This window comes from Liolophura sinensis, unplaced genomic scaffold (assembly GCF_032854445.1).
Source record: "Liolophura sinensis isolate JHLJ2023 unplaced genomic scaffold, CUHK_Ljap_v2 scaffold_629, whole genome shotgun sequence".
In the NCBI taxonomy this organism is placed as follows: domain Eukaryota; kingdom Metazoa; phylum Mollusca; class Polyplacophora; order Chitonida; family Chitonidae; genus Liolophura; species Liolophura sinensis.
In genome coordinates, this window is record NW_027018564.1 from 1 (window position 1) to 12,643 (window position 12,643).

General features: G+C 39.9%; 1 protein-coding gene across 1 annotated transcript; it reads right to left on the bottom strand.

Annotated features, from left to right (window-relative positions):
• Positions 1-18: 18 nt before the first annotated feature.
• Positions 19-12,028, bottom strand: LOC135481712 (choline-phosphate cytidylyltransferase B-like; the record flags this gene model as incomplete). Its single annotated transcript, XM_064761380.1, is given in 8 exon segments — positions 19-186; positions 4,780-4,902; positions 4,904-4,919; positions 5,732-5,814; positions 7,907-8,035; positions 8,037-8,059; positions 10,414-10,530; positions 11,507-12,028. Coding segments are annotated over 8 exon segments (684 nt in total), but the record flags the coding sequence as incomplete, so codon positions are not given.
• Between the last annotated feature and the right edge of the window lie 615 nt (positions 12,029-12,643).

Consider the following 12,643-nt stretch of genomic DNA (forward strand, 5'->3'; position numbering starts at 1 on the left):
CACAAAGAAACGACCTACAATTCTGCCATCACGACCAAACAGATCCAAGAAGTTGCCAATGAGCTCTCTGGAATTTTCTTCCCACTTGTGTATGAGTTCTTTCCCTTTGTTCACAAAGCCATGACGCAATTCATTTCCTTTGCCCTTTAATTTGTCATATTTCTGTTCAAACTGAATTCGCTTTTCCTGAAATTAGAAAATACACATTATAAATACAAAAAAATAAGTCTACCAAAATTACCGCTCTTACATTCTAATCGACCAAGTGTGATCCTTCTGTAATCAATGTGGAAGCTCAAACTACTTTTTAAAATTTTAAATGTAATTTAAACTACAGTGTACTTCGAGATTAGGTAATACTTTATAGATAATGCAAAGAATTTTCTAGTTTACCCTTTTTTAAAATGCGTCTATTTTAGTCTTGAAAGTGAAGTTCTTCCAGATGTGTTTAAACTACACAAACAGCTCTTTTCTGTAACTTGACTATCCTTTCTCTATTTATAATTGAACAGTTTCCCCTTTCTGAACAGTAATATTCGAAGTGAAGAAGAACATACGATTTGTAGAAAATACACTACAGTCACTACAGTGACATGTTAGAAGAGCTCTCTTCTTCATAGAATCCCTACCTATTTAAATAGATTTCTACGCACATTATTGATTTGTGTGTTCCTGGAAAGATGTTCATCAATATAAATACCAAGCAGCTTAGCATTACTAACTCATTTGAGTTTATTTAAATCAAGCGTAACAGAGAAAGGAACAGGTCTGGTTAACTGCAGTGGTTGCCTGGAGCCCAGTATCACGTTTTAAGACTTTTGTTTACTAATGAACATGAGGTTTTTTGTTGCACCAGTCTTTAATGCAATCCATACTGCTGTTTATATAGCCCTCAATGTCAGACACATTGCCTGAGGAACAGTATAATGTTGTGTCATCAGCAAAGTTGTCAATAATATTGCCAATGTCTTTTACAAATAATGGAAGGTCATTTATATATAAAATAAAAAAGTAAAGGTCTCAACATGGAGTCTTGTTGGACTACGGCCTTAATATCAACCTTTTGTTGTTGGTTAGACAGGTACGACTAGAATGACTAAAGGTGTCAATATGGAGTATTGTGGGACTATGGCCTTAACATCAACCTTTTGTTGTTGGTTAGACAGGTACGACTAGAACGACTAAAGGTGTCAAAATGGAGTCTTGTGGGACTATGGCCTTAATATCAACCTTTTGTTGTTGGTTAGACAGGTACGACTAGAACGACTAAAGGTGTCAATATTGAGTCTTGTGGGACTATGGCTTAATATCAACCTTTGTTGTTGGTTAGACAGGTATGACTAGAATGACTAAAGGTGTCAACATGGAGTCTTGTGGGACTATGGCCTTAATATAAACCTTTTGTTGTTGGTTAGACAGGTACGACTAGAATGACTAAAGGTCCCAATATTGAGTCTTGTGGGACTATGGCCTTAATATCAACCTCTTGTTGTTGGTTAGACAGGTACGACTAGAATCACTAAAGGTGTCAATATGGAGTCTTGTGGGACTATGGCCTTAACATCAACCTTTTGTTGTTGGTTAGACAGGTACGACTAGAACGACTAAAGGTGTCAACATGGAGTATTGTGGGACTATGGCCTTAATATCAACCTTTTGTTGTTGGTTAGACAGGTACGACTAGAATGACTAAAGGTGTCAAAATGGAGTCTTGTGGGACTATGGCCTTAATATCAACCTTTTGTTGTTGGTTAGACAGGTACGACTAGAATGACTAAAGGTGTCAATATGGAGTCTTGTGGGGCTATGGCCTTAACATCAACCTTTTGTTGTTGGTTAGACAGGTACGACTAGAACGACTAAAGGTGTCAACATGGAGTCTTGTGGGACTATGGCCTTAATATCAACCTTTTGTTGTTGGTTAGACAGGTAGGACTAGAATGACTAAAGGTGTCAATATGGAGTCTTGTGGGACTATGGCCTTAATATCAACCTTTTGTTGTTGGTTAGACAGGTATGATTAGAATGACTAAAGGTGTCAATATGGAGTTTTGTGGGACTATGGCCTTAATATCAACCTTTTGTTGTTGGTTAGACAGGTACGACTAGAATGACTAAAGGTGTCAATATGGAGTCTTGTGGGGCTATGGCCTTAACATCAACCTTTTGTTGTTGGTTAGACAGGTACGACTAGAATGACTAAAGGTGTCAAAATGGAGTCTTGTGGGGCTATGGCCTTAACATCAACCTTTTGTTGTTGGTTAGACAGGTACGACTAGAACGACTAAAGGTGTCAACATGGAGTATTGTGGGACTATGGCCTTAACATCAACCTTTTGTTGTTGGTTAGACAGGTAGGACTAGAATGACTAAAGGTGTCAATATGGAGTTTTGTGGGACTATGGCCTTAATATCAACCTTTTGTTGTTGGTTAGACAGGTATGATTAGAATGACTAAAGGTGTCAATATGGAGTTTTGTGGGACTATGGCCTTAATATCAACCTTTTGTTGTTGGTTAGACAGGTACGACTAGAATGACTAAAGGTGTCAATATGGAGTCTTGTGGGGCTATGGCCTTAACATCAACCTTTTGTTGTTGGTTAGACAGGTACGACTAGAATGACTAAAGGTGTCAATATGGAGTCTTGTGGGGCTATGGCCTTAACATCAACCTTTTGTTGTTGGTTAGACAGGTACGACTAGAACGACTAAAGGTGTCAGCATGAGTATTGTGGGACTATGGCCTTAATATCAACCTTTTGTTGTTGGTTAGACAGGTACGACTAGAATGACTAAAGGTGTCAAAATGGAGTCTTGTGGGACTATGCCTTAATATCAACCTTTTGTTGTTGGTTAGACAGGTATGATTAGAATTACTAAAGGTGTCAATATGGAGTTTTGTGGGACTATGGCCTTAATATCAACCTTTTGTTGTTGGTTAGACAGGTACGACTAGAATGACTAAAGGTGTCAATATGGAGTATTGTGGGACTATGGCCTTAACATCAACCTTTTGTTGTTGGTTAGGACAGGTATGATTAGAATTACTAAAGGTGTCAATATGGAGTTTTGTGGGACTATGGCCTTAATATCAACCTTTTGTTGTTGGTTAGACAGGTACGACTAGAATGACTAAAGGTGTCAATATGGAGTCTTGTGGGGCTATGGCCTTAACATCAACCTTTTGTTGTTGGTTAGACAGGTACGACTAGAATGACTAAAGGTGTCAATATGGAGTCTTGTGGGGCTATGGCCTTAACATCAACCTTTTGTTGTTGGTTAGACAGGTACGACTAGAACGACTAAAGGCGTCAACATGAAGTATTGTGGGACTATGGCCTTAATATCAACCTTTTGTTGTTGGTTAGACAGGTACGACTGGAATGACTAAAGGTGTCAAAATGGAGTCTTGTGGGACTATGGCCTTAATATCAACCTTTTGTTGTTGGTTAGACAGGTACGACTAGAATGACTAAAGGTGTCAAAATGGAGTCTTGTGGGACTATGGCCTTAATATAAACCTTTTGTTGTTGGTTAGACAGGTACGACTAGAACGACTAAAGGTGTCAAAATGGAGTCTTGTGGGACTATGGCCTTAATATCAACCTTTTGTTGTTGGTTAGACAGGTATGACTAGAGCAACTAAAGGTGCCAATATGGAGTCTTGTGGGACTATGGCCTTAATATCAACCTTTTGTTGTTGGTTAGACAGGTACGACTAGAATGACTAAAGGTGTCAATATGGAGTCTTGTGGGACTATGGCCTTAATATCAACCTTTTGTTGTTGGTTAGACAGGTATGACTAGAAAAAAGTAAGAGCAGTTGAGTGAAATTGGTCTAATTTTAGTTTTTTAAGTAATGTATGTGATTAACAGTATCAAATGCTTTCTTGATGTCTACAAGTACGGTTTCAATAACTTCCCCATTACCTCTCGCCCTATGCAGTGTTCAACCATTTTTGTAAGGAGGGAAAAGCAGACTGATTTTCATAAAATAATTCCAAATCTGAGAGATAACCATACAAACTGTTATTCCCATGGCGGTCAATGGGCAGGACAGATAATGGACGATAGTTTTCAACTTTATCCTCTGGACTGCATTTGTGAAGAGGGATAACTTCAACAATTTTTCACATATCGGGAAAAGAACTCATCATAAGACATTTGTTTATTAGCATAGTCAAAAACTTGGGGGCAATTGCAATAATGGAGGCAGCTGATGAAAGAAATATAGCATTGACACTGACTAGACCCGTGGGCTTATTTTTATCAAGGTTTAAAAGGTAATGCAACACAGATACAAGATAATTTAGTATGAAGTAAAAGATGTCATGAGGAACTTTTTCCTTGACTCGTTCCCTGAGTTTTTTAAAAACTATCCACTTGTTTATATTATTATCCATCAAATGTTGGGCTACATTTGTGAAAAAGGCTTTGAAAATATGGCTAATTTTAGCTGGATCATTTATTACATTGCCATCATCAGTGATAGCATCTGGCTGTAGAATCTTTTTGCTTGGTGACCATCTGCAGGTTACTGGCAGACCTTCCAAATTATGGCCAGAGAGGAAGCTTGTTTTTGGTAGGCTATACTCCTGGTTGAGAACACATATACTGCATTCTTTCCAGTTTCAGTCTTCATGGCTTTAATTATCTTCATACCTAATTCACTCATCATTATGTCAAGGCCTTTTACAAAATATTGCATTACTCACAAACACAAAAACGAAAACTTGACCCTTTGCCACCACATCCACCCTCTGTGACAAGTAACTCACCCTCATAAAGCTGACGTTGAGCTCCTTAGCAGTGTAGCCCCGGGACAGGTTCCTTCGTATATACATGTCATAGTCTTTAATGATCCTGGCAATGATGTCTGTTGTTGATATCCCCTCCGTACGATTTTGTGGGGACAAACCTTCACACAAGGAAAAAGCGACATGTACAGCTAGTACATCTACAAAGATGCAAGTGGAATATCACCTGATCTAAGAAGTAGCGAGATGACATCTGAATAGTAGCATGTAACCTTCATCGATCTTTGTAAGAATGTGAACTTAGAAATGACTGCACCATGTCACCATGGTCCCACAAGCAGGAAATTCAGCAGAATAAAAAACATTCCGTGTCTCAGGAGGGGTTTGAACCCACGCCTTATCTCATGGTTAGGAGTCGTGCACCTTACTCACTGAGTAAAACATGAACACATAAAAAACTGATCCGTCAAGCTATTATTGTGAAATTTTGATGCAACATTTTTTATCTGATTCCGAAACACTTACATTTCTAACAGGCAAGACAAACATTAGGGTAAACATTAAAAAAAAACAGTACTTCCATAAAGTTTTGCTGTAAGCAATCTCCACACCCTATCACATCATGCGGGATTCTCATTGTAAATTCATGGCTGTTTTAAGACACGTTTCATGGCCATTTACAGCCGTATTCAAGTTCTAAGATGAAGGGGAGCAACTCAGTGTTATGCAGACTTATTATCTCCCTTCATCAACAAGCCCCTACAAGCTTCAAATATTTGAAAATTTTTCTCTTTTACACTAATCATAACATTCTTAAATTTGTAAAGCACTGTTCATCATCCTGCACAAAATGTCAGCATCCAAAACCATGAATTGGCTTTGCAGCCATAAATACACTTAGGAGAGATTCCGACCCGATGAAAACTAACAAGAACACAAAGCCAGCATCAGGTTACCAAGAAGGTATACTCACATCCCTTTCTCTTTCAGCTCATGGTAAATGTCTTTACTATTTCCAGCTCCATATGGCAAGTCATCATGAGCGACAAAGTCAATCTGGTAAACGAGGTTAAAAATGGTGAAACTGTTGTAACATCTTCACACAAAATGTTGTCATAGAAAAATGCAGAATAAAATGTGCAGTAGAAATTGAATGCTGAGTTTAAAACAACTCAGAATATCTCTATAATCTCAAGCCTTATCCTAAAATCTGAGCCAGGTGCCATGCACCCATGCCGTCATTGTGAGTTCAAGTCCACCTAATCCTGATTCCTCTCAGGTTGAACATGGGAAGATCTGCCAGCAACCTGCATAAGGCTGGGGTTTCATCCAAAGAAAAACATCCACACATCATTTAAAATTAGGCAATTTACAGGTTGAAAATGATAAAATGGTTCCAACAAAATTTATTGCTTGCTTGAGCGCCATTTCTGAACAAAGCACAAGTACGGACACTGAAAATGACATGCTTCCAAGGACTGGGACAAGCACATTTTCACATAAAATGATTTTGCGTGTTTATTTTTTGATGTAGGCTGCCTGGCAGGAAATGTTGAAAACAAATACCCAACTTACTTTTGTGCCAGTATTTCAATCAGCCTAGATGACACCAACTTCATTTTGTGCCAGTATTTCAATCAGCTTAGATGACACCAACTTCATTTTGTGCCAGTATTTCAATCAGCTTAGATGACACCAACTTCATTTTGTGCCAGTATTTCAATCAGCTTAGATGACACCACCTTCATTTTGAGCCAGTATTTCACTCAGCTTAGATGACGACAATTTTATTTTGTGTTTTACAAAAAAAGCCGACATTAATAAATCAAAGACTGGAAAACATAAAATAAAAAATGCACTATTTCGTTTTGTCCAATCTCACTGCGTTTTCTTTGTTATTTTCTGGTTTTTCAAGGCTTTCTATTCATGTACCTATGTCTTGCGATTGCTGGCAGGAAGAGTCCAAATTTCTATTCATGTATATATGTTTGGCAATTGCTGGCATGAAGAGCCCACATTTCTATTCATGTACATATGTCTTGCAATTGCTGGCAGGAAGAGCCCACATTTCTATTCATGTACCTGTGTCTTGCGATTGCCGGCAGGAAGAGCCCACATTTCTATTCATGTACATATGTCTTGCAATTGCTGGCTGGAAGAGTCCACTTTTCCATTCATGTACCTATGTCTTACAATTGCTGGCTGGAAGAGTCCACTTTTCCATTCATGTACATATTTTTGGCAAATGCTGGTGGGAAGAGCCCACATTTCTATTCATGTAAATACAATGTATATCTTGCAATTGCTGGCTGTAAGAGTCCACATTTCTATTCATGTATATATGTCTGGTAATAGCTGGCTGGAAGAGTCCACTTTTCCATTCATGTATATATGTCTGGGCAATTGCTGGCTGGAAGAGTCCACATTTCCATTCATGTATACATGTCTAGCAATTGCTGGCTGGAAGAGTCCACATTTCCCACAAATTAGTTCATTTTTCACTTTTACCATTACACTATCCTCCAACATTTAGAGCAAGGCAATCAGAGAATACTGGTAGCTTGACTGACTGAGCAGTTTGTAAAACTGCATAATGTTCAAGTCATGAAATACACTCAGATACTGACCTCTAAACCAAAATGAAGTAGAAAGATTGACAGTCATACACAGAGATTACCCTCTTATCCTCTATAGTGCAAAGATCTTGTCATTAAATGAACAAGGAAGGCCAAACTTCTTATAGTGTCACAACTATGACTGTTTACTGTATGCTTGCAGACTGGACCTAACGGTGGTAAAGGACACTGTGGGGATTTGATGTACTTTGATATGCAAAACACGAAGTGCACTTGACAGTCCATGTATAATGGGGTGGCAAACGAAACTCTGTGAATGGCTGAGGAAATGTTGAGCTAAAGGTAAAAAACCTTGGTCTTTGATACGTAAATCGCAAACAATGATTGACTATCTGTGTAACATGGGTGGCCACTGCAACCCCATGACTGGCCAAAAACTTTATGGACACCCACAACATCTGACACCCCCCCCCCCCCCCTGCTCCCACAATACCTCTGCTTACTTCGTATGGCGAGCTAAAAATGGTGAATTCTGCAAAAAACCTTTTAGCTGGTGTGATTTTAGTTTATACCTTGTGTTTTTGCAGATATTCATCCGTTATCGTCCATGGCGCCTCTGTGATTACTTCATCAACATAGCGACAGTGGCGGATGGCCTCGTACCTCTCCGCTTCCTTCATCACTGTGCGGCCTTTGTTTTTTCAGTGTCAATGCATCGCTACAAACTGAAATCAAATTATTTATTGTTACTCTATTAAGTTCATGTAGTGTATAATGTCTTGAGTTAGTAAATCCAGACTAGAAATCCTACCAGACATCACCCATACCCTTTGTAGGCAGGCTTCTGCTGGCAGATCTGAAGTTGTGGGAGGGACTGTACAATTTGTGGGTGGCTATCGTGTGTTGTCAATCCTGCCCTTTGTCATCACAACGCCACACTTCTGCTGGCAGATCTGAAGTTGTGGGAGGGATTGTGCAATTTGTGGGTGGCTATCGTGTGTTGTCAATCCTGCCCTCTGTCATCAGAACGCCACGCTTCTGCTAGCAGATTTGAGGTAGTGAGAGACTTGTGCTCTGTTTGGGTGGCTAACTTGTGGTGACCATCTTTGGTTATTTATTTATTTATTTGATTGGTGTTTTACGCCGTACTCAAGAATATTTCACTTATACGACGGCGGTCAGCATTATGGTGGGTGGAAACCAGGCAGAGCCCTCGACCATCCACAGGTTACTGACAGACCTTCCCACGCATGGCCGGAGAGGAAGCCAGAATGAGCTGGACTTAAACTCACAGCGACTGCATTAGTGACAGACTCTTGGGTCAATGCGCTGCACTAGCGTGCTAACCAACTGAGCCACCCTGGTTGGTAGCAACTTTAGTAAAACATCTGGCAAGTTACCTACATGTACCAACTTTTCCACATGTGATACACTCCTACATCTATGCACACCACGCTGATGGTGTTACCTACCACCTTTCCATGTGATACACTGCCACATGTATGCACAACACGCTGATGGTGTTACCTACCACCTTTCCATGTGATACACTGCCACATGTATGCACAACACGCTGATGGTGTTACCTACCACCTTTCCATGTGACACACTGTCACATGTATGCACACCACGCTGATGGTGTTACCTACCAACTTTCCACGTGATACACTCCTACATGTATGCACAACACGCTGATTGTGTTACCTACCACCTTTCCATGTGATACACTGCCACATGTATGCACACCACGCTGATGGTGTCACCTACCAACTTTCCATGTGATACACTGCCAAATGTATGCACACACGCTGATGGTGTTACCTACCAACTTCGCATGTGATACACTACCAAATGTATGCACACCACGCTGATGGTGTTAACTACCAACTTTCCATGTGATACACTACTACATGTATGCACACCACGCTGATGGTGTTAACTACCAACTTTCCATGTGATACACTACCAAATGTATGCACACCACGCTGATGGTGTTACCTACCACCTTTCCATGTGATACACTGCCACATGTATGCACACCACGCTGATGGTGTTACCTGCCAACTTTCCATGTGATACACTGCCAAATGTATGCACACCACGTTGATGGTGTTACCTACCAACTTTCCATGTGATACACTACCAAGTGTATGCACACCACGCTGATGGTGTTAACTACCAACTTTCCATGTGATACACTGCCACATGTATGCACAACACGCTGATGGTGTTAACTACCAACTTTCCATGTGATACACTCCTACATGTATGCATACCACACTGATGGTGTTACCTACCACCTTCCCATGTGATACACTACCACATGTATGCACACCACGTTGATGGTGTTAACTACCAACTTTCCACGTGATACACTCCTACATGTATGCACACCACGCTGATGGTGTTACCTACCACCTTCCCATGTGATACACTCCTACATGTATGCACACCACGCTGATGGTGTTAACTACCAACTTTCCATGTGATACACTGCCACATGTATGCACACCACGCTGATGGTGTTACTTACCACCTTCCCATGTAATACACTCCTACATGTATGCACAACACGCTGATGGTGTTACCTACCAACTTTCCATGTGATACACTCCTACATGTATGCACACCACGCTGATGGTGTTAACTACCAACTTTCCATGTGATACACTACCAAATGTATGCACACCACGCTGATGGTGTTAACTACCAACTTTCCATGTGATACACTACCAAATGTATGCACACCACACTGATGGTGTTACCTACCAACTTTCCATGTGATACACTACCAAATGTATGCACACCACACTGATCGTGCAGTCTTAAATAAATGAATATACTGCTCACACTGTCAAAAAGAGCAACAGTCAAGGTCACCAAGGCTCAACACACAGTTACAGCACAGGAATCTGTAAATTCGACAGTCTAAGGCTGATTTAGGATGTTTGAACACATTTAGTAAACCTACTAAAATTCCTCAAACCTTTTCATATATGAAAGAGCAATTTCGGTGAAATTTATGCACATTTATAATTAGATTTTGGAAACAAAACTACATTGGTTGTATTCACCTTACCTCCCACAATCAAGTAAACGTTGGGGAAGACATTTTTGGCCTGCATCAACTGCCGGGCATGGCCGGAATGAAACATGTCATAAATGCCATCTGCATAAACTCGAACAGGACGAGGCGCTGAAATACAAAGAGACAAAAGATAGGCTAGAGGAATGAACAGGACAAGATGCTCACGGACAAACAAACAGGATAGAAAAAAATAACAGTGTGCTGTATTGTAACAGTTGACCCACCCATACACGTGTATGTCTCCCAAACATCCCTGACTTTAATAACATTTCCAACTCTTTATGACTATTTCATATATACACAGCAAGTAAAAAACGTGTGTAAATTCACAGCAGCTGTGACATCTCAAGAAGAGTTTTGCGACCCCTTACACTCGGGCATCTTGCTAAAGTAAATCGTCCTTCGGTGTCAAGAGATAGATATCACTGACTCAAGCGCTGGTATTGATTTTTTCTACTAGCATCAAACTGCTTCTTCATTTATTTATCTGCTTACAGTTTAATGTCACACTCAAAGAGCGTTTTCCTTATAGAATGGTGGTCTACTTTACTTGGGGAGAAAGCAGAGTGCCTAGGGACTTTCCCACATGTGAAAACAAGGACAGACTTTACACCCAATACTGTGGAAACATATGCAGGCATTCTTCTGCAAACCTAAGACAGTAAAGATGATGGTGCCAGAAACCTGCTCCTGTCACATCGTTCATTAACAATGATAGTGAGATAATTTAAACACTCCCTTCCCAAGGCAGGGGTTGATACTGCACATCTTGAGCCGCCAGTTGTGTTTATTTTATGAATTTATGGATTTGACTGGTACTTTATGCTGCACGCTTCTACAATGGCCCCCAGCCTCATGATGTGAGGAAACCGATCATAGCCTTCGATAAACACACGATCATTCACACGTCGCTAGAAGACCATCCCACGTATGACCAGAGAGGAGGCCATTATGAGCTAGATTTGAACTCACAGCGTTCGCAATGATGACAGGCTCCTGAGCCATTGTGCTGTGCTAGAACGCTAACCCATAAGTCATGTGTCCCCCACCATTCAACATGTTACCACTGTTTGACGCCACTTACGATTCTCAGATTTCGCCATCTCCATGGTTATCTTCACTGTGTAGTCAGTCTGGTCGCGAATTACATTGGCTCGCTCCTCGGTGTAGATCGGGGCGGGGCCACATGTGTTTGTCTGTAAAACATCATCTGTGATGAGTGAATGAATGAATGAATTGATGAAAGTAATCGATGAAAGTGAGCAGCTAAAAACACTGAAACATAAATAAGTAAAATGTACAGATATCTTTTAAGCACGCCTCTGAAGGACAAGATAGCACCTACCTAAACCAAATTTCAATCAAAAGCAGGATAATCTTTCCAAAAACTATCATACTTCATCATTTTAATGTGATTTCACCTAATAACATGTAGAGCAAGATGACAATACTCCACAACTTTTCTCTGCCATTAGCTAATGCTCGGACTATTATAGGGAAAATAACTTTGATGCTAGAGAGAGAGAGAGTAAATGTGGTGTCACCTGCTCTCGATAACGGAGACGCGCTGAAGCTGTGTCAAGACGAAGTCTCACTAAACTTTTACTGGGTTTCACTTTAAGAAAGTCAAGCACTATTTATGAAACATAAGTGAGCAAAAACAAACAAACAAACAAGTCATACAGCTTTTTAAGTAGAACAGCAAAGAAGTAACAACATAAAATCACACAGTGCACTTTGACAGAGGACTAACAAAAGTACAAACACAAATCATAGATTGTTGAAATAGAACAATGACAAAAAGGACTAACAAGCCAGAAGATACACAATGAAAACATAAACATTTGGAACAAAACATTTTCAAACATTCAAATATGAAAAATGTAAAAAACAAAGTAAAAAAAACGTGAACATAAATCAAACACATTTTCAAAAGGGCTAGAATGATTAAGCAAACAAAAATCACACAGGTTCTTCTTTCACCAAAATACTGTAAGATAAGTTCAGCACTTTTCAAATTGACACATTGATTTGATTCGGATTGATTCATCTACCATTAATACAGGGCCACTTAGAAGTTTTTCTGTGAAGTTTGTATTAATTTCTCAGAAAAACTCAAGTGTTGGCATCACGCATACCACTGAAAGGCCTTCCAAGCAATTTTGAAAGTGCATTTTTACAGGTCAAACTTTAGATGAAATACAGTATTGTAAATGCCTTT